Source organism: Thamnophis sirtalis, unplaced genomic scaffold (genome assembly GCF_051295495.1).
Source record: "Thamnophis sirtalis isolate CommonGarterSnake01/CBP01778 unplaced genomic scaffold, rThaSir2_p1.2 scaffold_6, whole genome shotgun sequence".
Taxonomy (NCBI): Eukaryota; Metazoa; Chordata; class Lepidosauria; order Squamata; family Natricidae; genus Thamnophis; species Thamnophis sirtalis.
The window spans coordinates 63,776,413-63,794,170 of NW_028261386.1; the positions used below are offsets into that span (position 1 = coordinate 63,776,413).

The 17,758-nt window shown below is 36.5% G+C and overlaps 1 protein-coding gene across 5 annotated transcripts in view; it reads right to left on the reverse strand.

Moving 5' to 3' along the window:
• Nucleotides 1-3,443: 3,443 nt before the first annotated feature.
• Nucleotides 3,444-17,758, reverse strand: part of CNST (consortin, connexin sorting protein) — a 43,524-nt gene continuing 29,209 nt past the window's right edge. For all 5 annotated transcript variants that reach the window (XM_087717996.1, XM_087717998.1, XM_014052308.2 and 2 more), the window contains exons 11-13: nt 15,569-16,446; nt 6,787-6,922; nt 3,444-5,012 (exon numbers count right to left, since the gene is read on the reverse strand). In XM_087717996.1, the coding sequence (XP_087574122.1) occupies nt 4,810-5,012; nt 6,787-6,922; nt 15,569-16,446 (1,217 nt within the window). In that variant the 3' untranslated portion in view covers nt 3,444-4,809. The remainder of the gene's footprint in view (nt 5,013-6,786; nt 6,923-15,568; nt 16,447-17,758) is intronic.

Consider the following 17,758-nt stretch of genomic DNA (forward strand, 5'->3'; position numbering starts at 1 on the left):
ATCATGGCAAATAATTGTAAAGGGGCATCTTTTACTTCATGTGAGGAACATTCTTTATTACTTCTAAGTTTATTGATAGTAAACAAAATTATTGTTTTGCCTATTTCTTTGTATACATTTTGTACAATTGGTCCATGACTATAATATATCTGGGGAAAAAAATGAAATAGTTTGTGGAAATTCAAACCACAACATACAGAATGACAGTAGATCTTACCTGAACTGTTATTTTGGGAGGTTTGCAGGATTAGCCAGGATTGGGTATTATGATGTCCAATTGGCCTCGAGACAGAGTTAAAACTGAAGCCACGCCTCTGTGTTCCTTACTTCTGGTTCCCAGTTTCAACGAGTCAAGTCCACTGAAAAACACCTGAAAACAAGTCATAAGGGAATATCCCCTACCCCCTGAACTCACCAACCCCAAGGACCAATGCTAGGGCGGGAACCTGGCTAGTCCTGCAAACCTCCCAAAATAACAGTTCAGGTAAGACCAACTGTCATTTTCTGGAAGAATTTGCAGGATTAGCCAGGATTGGGACATATCCAAGTTAACATCCCTCCGGGGGCGCACTATTGGTCCTGGGTTTCTCATGTGCTACCACCTGTTGTAACACCCTACACTCAAATGCTGCATCACCTGATGCATAAGCGTCTAACCTGTAGTGCCTGATAAAGGGAGACGGGGATGCCCACGTAGCGGCCCTACAAATCTCCGCAATAGGTGCCTGTGTAGCCCAGGCTGCTGAGGTAGCTGCGCTCCTGGTGGAGTGTGCCGTGATGCCCTGGGGAACCGGTAGATGCTGAACCTCATAGGCCAGTGCAATGGCCAATTTGATCCACCTCCCTATGGCAGAGGAGGACACCCTCTTCCCCAAGGAAGATGGGTAAAAGGAAACTAAAAGTGCCTCAGATTTCCATGTGCATCAGGTAAATGCGCAAGGCATCCCTGACATCCAGCTTGTGCCAAAGGCATTCCCTATTATGTGACAGGCCCGGGCAAAAATCTGGCAAGACCACCTCCTGTGATCTGTGAAAAAGGGAATTTACCTCACTCACAGACCCCGCGCAATGAACGCAGCCATCGATAGACCTTTCCGGACCTTTTTCAAGCTGCGCGGCTGCTGGCAGCACCACGCGGCGCAGAGCCCGATCCTCTTAATCCTGCGCCGCTCCCGGCCTCGCCCTGGGTTTTTAGGCCTTACCGCAGCTGTAGAAGGGATTGCCCCCCCTGGGATGGCAGGTATGAGATCAAGGCTCCGTAGCAGGCAGGTAGGAAGAAATTGCAGGATGGCACTGGATTGTGTTTGGGAATCTCTGGAACCAAAAGCAACTCATCCTTCTTCGGCCAGACAGAGTTGAAACTGGGAATCAGAAGCAAGGAGCACAGAGGCATGGCTTCAGTTTTAACTCTGTCTCGAGGCTAATTGGACATCATAATACCCAATCCTGGCTAATCCTGCAAATTCCTCCAGAAGACTTCTGATTAACTGGTAATATTACTTCATAATAAACCCGGCTAATTGTTTAGTTGAGAATACTAAAACATACTCGATAAAATTGAAGTGTTCCATTACTTTCTCCATTTACCATTTCTGCTGCATGATTTGTGCCTACATATTACCTAGTTTGTACAGCAACTTTGTTATTAATTCTATGGATAATGATAGCAGATAACCATACTGAAAGGTTAGGAAATTTATGTAGTTTTCATACATAAGTGACATTATTAGCATATTTGCATTGTAAGAGTAATTAGTGGAGTAGCTTTGTAGCATGTAGCAAGTAAGGTCACGGCTATCAAACATCAAAAATATCTACCAGGCTATCCCACCTCCCTTACATGGACAATCTGAAGCCCTAGGGAAAAATATAGTCAGAAATGGAATCACTGTTCAACATTATCCAAATATAAAGTCAAGATATTGCAATGGAGTTTAGGCTGGACCAATATGCCACCCTTATGATCAATGGGGAAAAGAGTGAAGACTGAAGGAGTTAAGATGTCCTATGGAAATAATATTAGGAATATGGATGAAAATTATTATAAATACCTGGGTATCTTTCAGGATATCAACAGCAAGCACATTGAAATCAAAAAGAAGGTTAATAGTAAAGACATCAGAAGAATGAAGAAAATGTTAAAATCCAAACAAAATGGCAGAAATACCATCAAGATGATTAACGCATGGATAACTCTAGTCATTAGATATACAGTGGATTGGATTACAATGGATTTAAAATGAGGTAGAAACCCTGGATAGAAAGACCAGAAAAATGACAATGAATCATGCCCTTCACCAGTGCAGTGACATTGACAGACTCTATTTACCAAGGAGCATAGGTTGGGCATAGATACACCAGATAATTGAAGAAGAAGAAAAGGCTTTGGAAGAATATATGAATGCCAGTGAAGAGGATGCTAGTACATATGAAGGCTTACTGAATATCAGATATCAAACTGTCCTCTAAAAAAGGCCAAAGAATAGAATACAATAGAATAGAATGAAACATGGCAAGGCAAAGTAATATATGGCCATTACAGGTAGTCAGTTCACTTGGTGATCGTTCAATATCACAACAGCACTGAAACAAGTGACTTATGACCATTTTTCAGACTTATGACCATTCCAGCATCCCCATGGGCAAGGGATTTACCTTCAGATGCTTGACAACTGATTAACATTTATGATGGTTGCAGGGTCCCTGGGTCATGTGATTCCCTTTTGCCACCTTCTCACAAGCAAAGTCAATAGGGAAACCAAATTCACTTAACAACCGGGTTAATAATTTAACAACTGCAGTGATTCACTTAACAAATGTGGCAAGAAAAGTCATAAAATGGGGTAAAAACTCACTTAACAAATTTCTCCCTTAGCAACATAAATGTTGGGCTCAGTTGTAGTCGTACATTGAAGACTACCTGTAGCCTAGCTGCCTAGCAGACAGATTAGATAACAAAATTTGGCAATGGCTAAGAGCAGGAAAGTTGAAGAAAGAAACAGAGGAACTAATTCTGGCTGCATAAGACCACACCTTAAGAACAAATGCAGACAAAGTCAGAAAGCAACAGACTGCAAATGTCTTCCCTGTAAAGAAGCTGATGAAACAATCCTATTGCAAGAATATCGCAAACTGATTACAAACAATATTACAAAGTAAAAATGGTGCATTGAATATCTGCAACAAATACCACTTGCCTGGAAGCAAGAACTTGGGAATTCAGGCAGTCAAGCATCTGCTGCATAACACCCCAGACTTAACAACTGTCGATAGGAAAGACAAAAAAGTCTGAAGGGGGGGGGGGGGATTACAAAATAGGAAAGCCTACAAATAGAAGCAGAATAACAGTGATAAAAGAAAGCAATGATAGGCAGGTGCCCTGAGTGCTGTCCCAAAGTTTCTGAAGCACTACTCAACATCAGCATTGAAAAAAATCACACCGGTCAGTTGCAAAAGGCAGCTTTACTTTGGACAGTTTATATCCTGTGGTCATACCTTAATAATAATATTAATCAACATCTGCCCCTCCCAGATTCTTGGGAGGAGTAAAGTAAAAAAAATAAATCCAAATCCAATCTAAATATCTGGCTGATTATGCAATTAACCAAAATAAATTAAACTTTCATCTGCCACCCGACTTTCAGTGATTCAGGGAGGCTTACAATATTCAAATAAAGAAAGTACAATACATATCGTATATCTTCATTCTAAGCATTCTAAGGTACAGTTTTTCAGTTTGCTTTTTTCTTTATAATTTGGAGTAACAGAAACCAGTAGTTTTAATAAAACCAAAAAAGGATTTAACATTGTCCAAGGCCCATTTTGGCTTGTAATGGAGAAGAAACCCACTTTTGTTACTAGAATCACACTCAAAGAGGAAAAAATGTCTCTGTCAAGTTTAGACGCTTTATGTTCAGTGCTTGTAAATATATTTGTTGTGTTCCACTTTACAGTGTTAGATAAACACTCACAATACCATAAAAATGGATCTAAAAAAATAAATGTGCAAAGTGAACTCTTTTTTAAAAAATGTGAATCATAATTTATTTATTTATTAATTCAATCTGGATGCTACCTTATTCCAACTAACCCTGAATGGCTATTACTGGCACTGAAATGAGCCATATTTTATATTTGGTTTTCTATAGAGAACCTGTTTTATAAATCCATTTTAAGGAATCTATTACTAAAACTCTCTCCGCATGTTTTGTATATGACTGTATATGAAAATAATGAATGCATCACTTATTACAACTGCTACATTTTAAAATGCTGCACAATTAAATAACATCTAAATGTAGAAGGCTACTATTTGCACCACTGCCACATCCAAATTAGTACGATTCATTGAAATAATTAAAAACATAAAATACATGAAACAAATAAAGTTTGTTTCCATTAAATATGAACTTATTGCATGATAATTGAAGATAATATCGTTGCATTATGATGTAAGAAAAATCAACTGTTTTGCATTAAAATTTACAGAGTTTGCATATGACTGTATGAGGATTGGAAATTTTTAGGAAAGATGAACTTCCTTTTTCTTTTCTAAGTTGGAAAACGGAAGATTGTTCTGAACATTTCAAAAAGAGAACATTAGGATAGTCTCTTATGCTGCCTCATGAAAGTTGATCAATAACTCTAGATAATTACTCCAATTACTGGACATTAACTCCTATGTACCCTACAGATGCTTCCTCTGTCATGTTACTTCTTCTGAAAGTGCCAAATTATTCGAAGCTTGAACTATTTTTCTTTCTTCTCTCAACAGTAAAATATTACTATATGTTCATATTTCTTCTTTTATTATAAAATTATCCAGTGTTTAAGTTCTTCTATACCCTTCTGTATCTGCCTGTGGTAAAAATCCACATTGGCAGAAAAGTCAGTACAGACTGCAGATTCTGTGTTGCCAAGTGTACAGTATAATGCCGTTCCTCCAATACTAAGGAAGACAGTTGCTATGCACAGTAAGATCAGCAAAATACAGGAGCCAGCTCCAACGTCCTCTGTAAAAAGATGGATGACATAGAGTGAATAGAATGACAGATAATTGAAATACTTTACCTACCTATATTGCATATATTCCTCCACACTGAAATAGCCAAATAAATGCCCCAAACCAGCAACTTCCCATACCAAGAGCAAATATCAATATTGCCCCAAAAATAGATTTAGGCAATAGGCTTTTGCTTTAAGAGAAGAAAATGTGCACAATAAAATAATTATTTGTACTCATAATTTGCTTCTATAGGTAGTCTTTGCTTAACAATCACTCATTCCATGACTAGTTGAACTAATGATGATACTGAATGAGTGGTATGTATGACTCGGTCTCAGAGGTCCAGCCTTTGCAGAGGCCATAGGGTCATGTGATCTTGACCTAGCTGCTTCAGGACCAACTTGCAATTTAAATTTTGCAGCATCCCGCAGTCATATGATTGCCATTTGTGACTGTGGCTACCAACTTCTGACAAGCAAAGTCAATAGAGAACTCAGTAGAAGATTGCTAATAGCTTAATCCACTTAGTAGCACTTAGCAATAGCACTTAGATTTATATACTGCTTCAGAGTGCTTTACAACTCTAAGTGGTTTATAGAGTCTGCATATTGCCCCCAACAGTCTGGCTCCTAATTCTATTGACCTCAGAAGAATGGAAGGCTGAGTCAACCTTGAGCCAAGGAGCGAACTCCTGGCAGTTAGCAGAATTAGTCTGCAATGCTGCATTCAAACTACTGCGCCAACATGGCCCTTTTAATAACGGTATGGAATTGCTTAACATGCTTAACCTTTCCTTTCCTTTCTCCTTTCCTTTCCTTTCCCCTCTCCTCCTGCCTGCCCTATTCATAAATCAAGATAATACAGTATATATCAATGACATTATGCAATAATTAAAGAAAATAGCAAAAGCCAATTAAGAGATGTGTAAATCAAACCTGGCAGAAAATAAAAAATGCTATGGAGGATGCCAAGATTCTAGTGGCAAATCAGATTTGTGGAAAATACTGGAACAAGGCAGTCAACAACTTTAAGTATATGGAAAAGATAAAACCTGGAGTTGGTTGTAGAACAAATCCACTGATTTCTAATAGTCATGGATATGGCTCAGAATTCTGTAACTTTCCAATTTACAATCAATAGTTACAACTGGTGAAAAGCTTACTAATAAATGATTCAGTTAGATCAAAGGACCACATATGACATATGGAACAGTCTAGTAATTCTTGGGTCACAAACTCATGCCTGTGTCCCAGCATATGCAAAGGTGATGCTGATAAGGAATGTTATCTTTACTTGAAGTAACTAACTAATGAGGGTTGGGCATCAAATCATTACAATGCAAATTCCCTTCTATATGGTGCATAAATGATAAGAAAAGAATATCAAGATATAAGAAAAGGAGCACTCATGAGCTCATGATACCGAAAGACCTAACCTTTTGGATGTCAAAGTCTAAGAGTCTCCACTTGAGCTAAGCCATTTATCTACTCCCTTTCATTGCAGATATTTTGTGAAAGTGGCCTTAACGTATGCCCAATATTCCAAATATAACCACCATCTCAAAAAGAGTGATAGGTCATGGGATACCCATCTCCCACAAAACAGTGCAACACAATGTTTGAATGAAAGTATATTACCTATAGTTGAGAGCAACCTATCTCTCCATTCATGACTTTTGGAATATAAGCACATATGTCGCATATAAGTAACTTGAATATTTATAGTTTCATATTTTGTATGATTATGCAATTCTGGGGTTAAAGTTAGTGAGGAGAAAGTACCTTGTTCTAACGTTTCTTCCATTTCTTGGAATCTCACTCTTCTTTTTGACTGTCTCAGCTGGATTTTAGCCAATGTTTTTTCTTCATTGTCGTCTCTTTTTTTCAATATAGACACAAGCCCCTCCGCAGGAACAGTCTAACAAGAATGATAAAGTAGACTATTATAAAAACAGTGTTTCATTTGCTACATATATACAGCGCGCTTATATATTGCAGAATCTTACACATTACCTTTGAGATATTTTAACTCTTGGCTTTAATCTTCACAATGATTGAAGATTATTAGTTGCAAATATTTGTTTTATAAGATATTTGACTTTAAAACACTGTTAAATACCAAATACCAAGGGCACTATTAATATATTGTAATATAATGTTCTCCATTGGTTCCATTCGGATAGAAGCTAGATGCTATCATAGATAAAAGAAACTCAAGTATTTCCTTATTTGGATATTGGACATGCAATTAAGAATAAATCTGATATTTTTGAATAAACACAAAAAGACAAAACACACACACACAAAAAACATAAAACCATTTTCCATTAAAAATTGTAGAAGTGTATTGATTGGTTACAAAAACTTCCGTGTATCCCTTCCACAATCATCACCTACAATTCATATCAAATCATATATTTTAAATCAAGTATATTTATATATATATTACTATCATCATACCTCAATCTTCATTTGACTATAATTGTTTTTACGTCCTTTTATATAAAATATTCCAAATTTAAAGCAAAACCACATAATAGCATTCTGTTAGCTCTTCCCAATATCATCCAGTAACGTTACATCTTTATAACATTCTATATAAAAATTGGTTATATTTAATAACAATTACTATACCTCCTTTTGTAGTCACCATTTGCAATTTATATCAAATTTCATCTTATCAATATGTATGTATGTATGTATGTATGTATGTATGTATATATATGTGTGTGTGTATGCATTGTTATCATTATCAATCTATTATTTAACTCTATCCATTATCACTTCATTTTATACATAATGCTCTAAATTTAACTAAATTTGACTTAATTTTTTATTATAAGCTTTCATTACATCAATCTGTGTTTTTCCAGTAATAGTGCAGTCTTATGTCTCCTGCCATTTGTGGCATTAGTATTCTGGTTATTTCCTTAGTAAGTTTTGTATGGACTTCTCTTTGCAACTTATTGCTTATTGCATATCTTGTATAAGTTCGAAACCCTCCATCTGCTTCTTTGATCAGCTTATCTTTGGTTATCACTATTGCTTCTGACAAAATTTCTCTCCTTAGTTCCATCAATTTTTCTCTCTTTTCTTCTTCTATACTTTGAGATCTGGGGTAGAGCTCCAGTCCATCTATCTCCCCTTTCCATATTCCACTCTTTCCATTTCCAACCATGCTCAGTTCACTGTCAGTATCAACAATTTTCTTGTCTCTTTATTTTTTCCTTCAGTTTTTAGAACTCTGACCTCCACTTTCTTCATTTGATGAACATCCTCAATTTTTCCATCAATTTTTGCTGTTTTAGGATCTATGTTCTCCAATATCTTCTCAATTCTCCCTGTTACTTCTAATAATTGTTGAATTTCAAACATAAACTTCTGCAACGTTAAGGTTTCTTTTTCATGTTGCACCATTCTTCCAACTTGTAAACACTGCCACTCTGACATTCAAAACTTTTTATTAAATTTAAAGCAAGTTATTAATCTTTCAAGACAAGGCTTTGTTTTCACTCCACTTCAGCTGCCAATGAAGCTCCCGAAAAGCACCTGTATAAACAACCCATGCTCTTCTCACTATCACTCTCTGTAAACAAACTGAGGAACCTTGAATTGCAATGATCAAAGAGAAAAAAGCATAGACAATATTTCCAAGCTTTCCAAGTCTCCAGCCTCCAAGTGGCAGTGTTACTTCCTTTCCCTCTGTTATTACAGCCCTTTTTGTATTCCTTTTATATCTTCTTTATTTTCCAGGCTTAAAGAAAACAAACAAATCCCAAAACATCCAATCCAGCATTATAAAAATAGGGAAAAAGATTTTAATCCATAGGTATAAAAAAAAGAATATAAAAAGTAGTAGAAGAAAAACTAATCTGTTCAATTTAAAAAATAGGAAACATTTGCAAAAGTTCCATCCGTAAAAGAAAAATTAAAAAAAAAGGATAACACACGGTCTAATGTACCTTAATTTCGCCACTTGTTCTCTTCTGTTCTCAAATTTAATTTAGCTTTAATTTTGTTTTGGGTAGTCTCTTTTATAATAATAAGTTTTCCTCACCAGATGGACACACTTTCTCTTTCCGTTTTCCTCCTGTTCCAGAGCTGTCCCAACTCCAGCAGCTTCAATGGCTGCGCTTCTGTCACCGGCAAAAAGAGATTCTCCTGGATCAATCAGGGACTTTGCTGTGTCCCTGAGATCAGCAGGACGTACTCTTCCCTATCACCGTCTCTTCGGGACAGTTTAAGTCCAAAAGGACCATCCAGCGGCAAAAGTATCGACTGCGATCTTGGAGCTCCAAGATTGCATGTTGTGTCGTTGCGACATCAGATCCTCTCTCTGTCTGTAATGGAAGATGATTTTGTGGGGGTTTTTTGTGTGTGTTTTGTCTGTGTTTATTCAAAAATAAAAAAAATCTTTAAAAAAAAGAATAAATCTGGTATAATGATGAAACCAAACACAGAATTATAAGACAAATTGCTGCAGTGCAGCTATAAAGTTTATATTTTACTCCAAACAGTAGTCTGAATTCCACAAATAAACCTCTTAAAACATAAAACCTCTTAAAATATAAAATCAATAATAAAGTGAATTGCTAAAAGCATAGGTACTTAAAGTGGAGTTCTTAGTAGCTTCTATCTGCAAAGAATCATTTTAGCTATATCAGTAGAGCCATTACTGCTCTATGAATTATTTAATTTTTCAAGGCAGCCAATCTATGGATATGGCCATATTTCAGTTATTGTACTTTCATATTGTCAAATAAAAAAGATCGTTTTGATCAATGTTTTTTGAACTAAATTATATTGCAAAAACTCTATAATAAGTGAACTGCAATCTGCACTGAACTGTTATATAAAAAAGGGTGCAATATTGCAGGATAATTCTGTCAACTGCTAGCAGTTTGATCCTGACCGGCTCAAGGTTGACTTAGCTTTCCATCCTTCCAAGCTCAGTAAAATGATGACCCAGATTGTTAGGGGCAATATCTGTAATTCTGTAAACCACTTAGAGAGGGAAGTGGTATATAGGTCTAAGTACTATTGCTATTGTTTTTCAGGACTTTGTAATGCACATACATTCCAAGCAAGCAACTATATAGCATCCCTTAAGCTGAAAATTCAATTTCAGCTTCAGTACTCTCATCACTCTTAAATATTGGCAATGACCACACACACGTTTTGATATGAAATGTGAACTGCACATGCAGCAATGCCATAGACAAACTGTAAGAATTGAAATAGCCAGGTCTGAGAATTTTCTCAAGGCCAAAAACTCATTAAATGTTATGGAGTGGTTACAATCCTAAAGGCGAATATGGCATGTCCAATCTATCAAAAAATTCTCATTCAGCTATACTGACATGCAAGTCACATCAATAATAGCTGAACATAATTTTAATTCAATATATTTGAAAAGCAAATAATTCCAGATTTAAATATAAAGCAATTACATATATTCAAGCCACAGTTACTTTCCTTTCTAAACTTCTTAAAGATTATTAATGTATTGAAATATACTACAGGTATAGTAATCACCTTCAGCAGAACTAAGAAATAGAAACTTCTTTTTCAAATTTATTATGACAGTCACTTATAAATAGCATTTTGTGAATACCCTTTCTTTTCCACCATTTTAATGCCTTTCCAGTTGTTTCCTTGGAATGTTCAGCTTTCAGAATACACAATGCCCCCTGGAGACTGTGTACTCCATTGCAGAAAGGATGTACAAAGACCTCTGGATGTTAGAAATAGGACACCACAAGGAACAATTAAAGACAGCCAAACTTTTACCTATTAACTGATTTCAATTATACTGATTTTAATTCTGATTTTAAAAATATGGATTTCAGTGATGTTTTTACCCTGTGTCTTTCCATTATTGTTAAGTCCCTCTGAGCGACAAAATCACAATCAGACAATTGCAAAAGCCAGCTTTACTTTGAACAGTTTACATCTTACAACAATATCTTTAACACCATCAAACATCCTCATCTACCTATCTCAGGTCTTTGGGATAAAGATGCCAAATTCTTTCTGAACATCTGGCTGACTATGTGAAATACCATAATAATACAAAGGAAGCAAGAAAATACCTCTCTCTTAGAAAATATTAATGCTGGGCAAGTTTAATGCAACTGCAAACATTGAATTCTGGCAGCTGTAAATCCTGATTTATAATGCATCAAATAGGAATTTCTCTAAAATGCTGACATTTGGTGGTATAATAACATAGTATTGAAGAGAAGGAGAATTGAGGAAGGGCATGAAAAAGCTTTGTGTATTGTATGAAAGCTAGGTATAACTAGACATTGGCTTAGGGTATCTCTCTGAAATGTTCTTTAATGCATGGCTATGAATTGGGGTATCTATTCTGAATGTTTGAATGTTTATTTCATTTGTATGTTGCCCTTTTCCCCCCGAAGGGGGATTCTGCTGTTCATGCCAAGACGTGTTTTTATGCAAAACATGGACATGAATCCATTTTTATAGGATAGCCAATTGAAATATTGTGCCACATTTTATTATAATTGCAAGAGAAAGTATTTCAGTGCTTTGTACACAACTCAGATATATTAAGCAACACAAGCCAGACACCAAGGTGTGGATCAAAGATCAAATTCTTGTCAACATGTCAGTAGAATTTTTATTGGTATTTCTGATTGTAATATTAAAATTCAACTCCCCCTTTTGAAACAGAGATCATACATTTCTCCATGATCTGTCTCCCTCTAGGGGGGAATCCACAGCGTTGCTTAGAAGAGCGGGCAAAATAAATGGAAACTACTGTATTTTTTGGAGTATAAGACGCATCTTTTTTCCTCAAAAGGAGGCTGAAAAACTGGGTGCGTCTTATACACCGAATACAGCATTCTTTGCCTCCTGAACCCCGTCCTCTTCACTAAAATGGCCGTGCATAGCCTTATGAAGGCTTTCAGAGAGCTCCTGGGGGCTGGGGAGGGCAGAAATTAGCAAAAAATTGGCCGTTTTTTGCCTCCCCCAGCCCCCAGCAGCACTCTGTAAGCCTCCATAAGGCTATGCATGCAAAAAAATTTTTTTAACAAAAACGAGCCCATTTTCGTGAAAAACAGGCCATTTTTGGGAGGTTTGCAGAGTGCAAAAACTTTTTTCCTTTTGGAAAGCTCTTTAACTGATTGATGAGAATTACATTGATCAAGTGCTGTGCCAGGAGAAACAAAGTCTTAGGTGCTGCAGATTGTAAACAATTTCTTTCTCCAGCACATGGATAAATACATCTGGAAACATCTACCTATCTACCTACTCTTTCTCTGTCCCTCCCTCCCTCCTGTATTTCTCTCTCTCCCTCCCTCTATCTACCTACCAACTACTCTCTCTCCCTACCTATCTACTGTATTTCTCTTTCTCTCTCTCCCTTTACCTACATACCTACTTATCTACTCTCTCTCTCTCCCCTTACCTATCTACTGTATTTATCTCTATTTCTCTCTGTTTATCCCTCTACTTACCAACCTACCTATCCTCTCCCTCTCTCTCCCTACCTACCTATCTACTGTATTTCTCTCTCTCTCTCTCTCTCTCTCTCTCTATATATATATATATATATTATTTCTCTCTCTCTATCCTTCTACCTACCAATCTATCTTCTCTCTCTCCTTCTCTCCCTACCTATCTACTGTATTTCTCTCTATCTCTATTTCTCTCTAGTCCTCTCCCTACCTACCTATACTCTCCCTACCTACCTACTGTATGTTTCTATCTCTATTTCTCTCTCTCTCCCTTTATCTACCTACCTACCTACCTACCCACCCACCCACCCACCCACCCACCTACCTACCTACGCTCTCTCCCTCCCTCCCTATCTACTGTATTTCTCTCTCTTTCTCTCCCTCTCTATCCCTCTATCTATCTACCTACTTTAAAAAAAAATTGCTTCTTCAAAACCTTGGTGCATCTTATACTCCGAAAAATACGGTATTTACTCCTTCAGTTTTTTGTCAGGACAGATACAGTAGTCCTCGACTCATAAACAGAATTGAGCCCCAAACCTCTGTTGTTAAGTAAGACATTTGTTAACTGAGTTTTGTCCCATTTTACGACCTTGCTTGCCACAATTGTTAAGTGAATCGCTGCAATTGATGCGTTAGTAATATAGTTGTTAAGTGAATCTGGCTTCTCCCTTGACTTTGCTAGTCAGAAGGTTGCAAAAGGGGATCATATGACCTTTGGACACTGCAACGATCATAAGTATGAACCAACTGCGAAGCGTCTGAATTTTGATCACATGCTCATGGGATGCTTCAAAGGTTGTAACTGTGAAAAAGGGTCATAAGTAATTTTTTCAGTGCTGTTGTAACTTTGAACAGTCACTAAATGAACTGTTGTAAGTCGAGGACTACCTGTATGTCTGAAGAAAAAACCAGCCAACAATAATAAAGATAAGGAAGAGATTTGGATCAGCAGTGGCTCTGTTCAATAGCAATGGACTTGCTTATTGTAGTGCAGCTTAACAAGTGTCCCAGAATACTAAGTCCTCAATTTTAGGAAATCAACGTAAAATTTTAAATTATCCAATATTCACATCCATTTAATCTTCCATAGTAAACCACTATAGCTCTTCTCTAATGAAAATTGAAAACCTCCATCCCATCCCCTTTGCTTTCCCATATTTTACATCTCTTTAAAGCTCGTTTTCCAGCTGACAGAGCCGGAGGAGCAAACTCCCTCTAGAGAGAGCTCATATTATTCCATATTTGGCCTGCAGAGATTGCTGCTGAATGATGCAAGGTACATACTGTGCCCTCTTTAAAGACCAATGTCTCTCTGTGATGAATTCAGGGCTCAAAGAACAGCAACACAGAGCTAAGAATTACATAAGATTTCCCATAAGAGCATTGTATCATCAACTCATACACTTACAGTAAATACAAGATGAGAAAGTGAGAAAACCGCACAAATAAATAGATTGCAAAGAGGTTAGAATTGTTAAAGCATGGTTTTAGCAAGTTAAAGTTTCTCAAAATCATTATTTATGTAAAAAACAGCATTGAAGAAGTAGAAGAATAGCGAAAGTTTTATATACAATCCATTTAAAAGAATCTTTCAAAAGACTGATAGGGCCTTCCTTTTTCTTAAGGAAATAATAATATTTGCTAGATTTTTTTTAAAAAAAATAGAATCTTAGTTTTAAAATTCAGAATAAGCCATTTTAATTTTACTGAAACTTTAACAATTACAATGCACATTCTATCAAGTGGTTGGAAATATCTGGTATTCTTCTTTCCCATTTAAAATGTGGAAACATCTATATACATTGCTATCTCTCTCTGTCTTTTTCTTTCTTTCTTTCTTTCTTTCTTTCTTTCTTTCTTTCTTTCTTTCTTTCTTTCTTTCTTTCTTTCTTTCTTTCTTTCTTTGTCTTCATTCATATATATTCATTATCCTCTCTCACATAGTGCTAGGACCCATCTATCTGTTAATAATAACACAAGTCCTTTCAACATTTTGAAATACACACTCTCATAGTTACAAGTTAACTTTACAAAAAAACCAGGGTTAAAGTTTAAAAAAAGACTTAATGAATTCTTCATTCTAAATTCCACTTACACACATTTATTTTAGGAAGATAGGAATTGATTTAAATGGTGTTAAGAACAATTGCACTAAGTAAACAGACAAACCAGTGACCCTAGGGAAAAGTCAAATGAATACGTCAAATGAAATAAAGCATTATTATTATTGTTGTTAGAAAAACAGCTGAATGTTATCAAAGGATTTTGATAGAAAAATTGATGTTTTTCTTTCCAATTTTTACAGATCAATGCATCAACCCTAAACTGTAATTTTCTATGGCTGATTTTATAAGAAGATACAGTTAACATTTCCAAAACATGAAGTGACTGCAATAAAATCAGTCAGCAATGAAAGAATAGCATGTTCTGTCTTAATATCTAATTCTTTGAAAAGCAATCTAAGGAATTTATTAAGCCTAGTAGCTGCACCAAGAAGTTATAACAAAACAAAATAATTTTTAGAGGTTAACAGGAACAATAGAGAATGGCAATAAAAGTGAAACGTGAATCTGGAATATCTCAGAATGTTTGTGATCAGAAATAGAAAAATAATGTATGCTAACATGTCTGTTTTCTAGGTGTAAATCTATTTTTTAAATATAATTTATATTAAAGAAATATTTTACAAAGTTAAAAGGTAAAAGATGAAAAAGCAAAAAGATAAAAAGTATTGAAAACAAAAGAAAGTGAGAGAAAAAGGAATAAAATACTTAAAAAATGACTTCAGATCTTCTTTACAGCAGTTATAGAAATAATTAATACGATTCCATCTTCAAAATTACACAACATACTTCCTTACTCCTCATATAAGCTCATTTTAACAGAGGTTTAACCAGAAGTTCATTTTTACCCATCAAAAATCTATTTTTTCCAAAGTGCATATTTAACACTGGGAAAGTCATGCAAGTATCATAAACTTTCTCTTCCACTGTTTTATAGGCTAAAGAAAATAAATACATACAGTGCCATCATGAATCATTAAAACAAGAAAACAACCCCTCCCCCCTTGTATTTACCTCTGCAATCTGTATTCGCTTTGCAAGCTCATCAAGTGAAGAAAAGTTTTCATCTGGTGAATAATCTTCTGATGAAGAATAAAGTGCTTGTTCAAGTGGAATATATGGAAGAATTTCAGAGTTCTCTTCGGCTTCTAGAAATTTAAGAGCCCCCTCTCTAACTTTTATGGTACCATTTAAAATCTGGTCTGATTCCACACCTTCACCCTTTTCTTCCAGTACTGTTGTTTCTTCCGATATCCATTCATATACAACTCTAGGCTGTTTGGACATCTCAGTGTCAAACTGTACATTCCCACTAATGTCTGATGGTTGGTTTTGCACAGATTTTCTGTTATTTTCATAATCAGGCTGTTGCTGCTGTGGCTGATTTACTAGGTTGCTTTCCAGATGGCTACTGGCAATCACCACAGAGCTAGAACAGCTTTTTGTCCTCAGTAAGTTTCTTTCGGATGGAATATTTTCATCTGTGGCTATAAGATCAGGAGGTATATAATCAGCATCTGTCCAAACTAATGCATCTACCATCGGTTCACTAAAACTTGCTGCAGGCTTCTCAGCTGCTGCTTCTATTTTTGCTCCATCCTGAGAGAACGGTTCTTTCCTTAGCTGCAGGCTGTCATTTTCACTAGCATCCCTCAAAGATAAACACTGAGAGAAAGGCGTGTCCAGGGTCTCTGTGGGTAAAACAAATGGCTGATTCAGTGTGAGTTCAGTACAGCAGAGCTCCTCTTCGAGATGATGTTTCCTCGTAGATAGCTGAAGTCTTTCTTTTTCCTTAATCAGACAACAGCTTTCAGACTGGAAACTTTCATCCCTCTCTTTTTCTCTATGATGGTTCTTTTTCTTTGCTTCAATACTTGGCTGGCTCTGAGTAGCTAAATGAAATGGAAAAAGAGTTGAAGCATTTAGAGGTGATTCAGCACAAAAACACTGAGGGAAAAAAGCAACAACTAAACATCTGACAATACTGTCAGTAATGCTTGAACAAATTATCGTGGCCAGCAATGGCTCTGATTCATTAATTTTAATACCAAGATTTAAAATAGCCAGATCCCATTAAAATAACCGAGCCTAACTTTGAATGAATTTCAATCTTTGAATCTTAATGTTTATGCAAACTGTGCCTGAAGTTCAATGTTGGTATGTATAGTTTGAATCCAATGTTTGAACTACTGTTTATGTTGCTTATAAATGAAATATGTAGAAAACCTATTAGGATGCCTGTGCAATAAAACAGAGGCAGAGGAAGAGAAGTCAAAAATTATATACCAGTTATCACAGAATAGCTCCCAACTAGCTGAAGGAAGAATACTGTATTTAATGGTATAATCTTGTATGATTATTTTACTAGCAAGCAAATATTAAACTAGGCAAAGCTAGGCAAATCAATCCAAGGTATCAGTTTAGGATACTAGAGCAGATGCAACTTCTGATTACCGTACTTTTCAGAGTATAAGATGCACCTTTTATCCTCAAAAAAGAGGCTGAAAATCTGGGTGGGTCTTATACATCGAATACAGCAATTTTTTGCCTCTCAAAGCCCCACTCCTTCACCAAAATGGCTGTGGATACCCTTATGGAGGCTTTCAAAGAGCTGCTGGGGCTGGGGAGGGCAGAAATGAGCAAAAAATGGGCCGTTTTTTGTGCCCCCTCCCCCCCAGCAGCACTCTGTAAGCCTCCATAAGGCTATGCATGCAATTTTTTTGACAAAAAACAGGCCCGTTCTTGTGAAAAACGGGTCATTTTTTGATCATTCCCCCCCTGGAGCACTCTGCAAGCCCCCCTCCCCGGCTATTCATGCCTTTTATTTGAAAAAACAGGCCGGTTTTCACAAAAAAAGAGACCGTTTTGGGGAGGTTTGCAGAGTGCAAAAACCTCCCCCCCCCCCTTTTCGGAAAGCTCTTTAGTTAGTGATTGATGAGAATTACATTGATCAAGTGCTGTGCCAGCAGAAACAAGTCTTAGGTGCTGCAGGTTGTCAGCGATTTCCTTCTCCAGCACATGGATAAATGCACCTGGAAACATCTACCTACCTACCTACCTACCTACCTACCTACCTACCTACTCTCTCTCTCCCTCCCTACTGTATTTCCCTCTCTCTCCCTATCCCTCTATTTACCTACCTATCTACCTACTCTCTCTCTCTCTCCCTACCTACCTACTGTATTTCTCTCTCTCTCTCTGTAT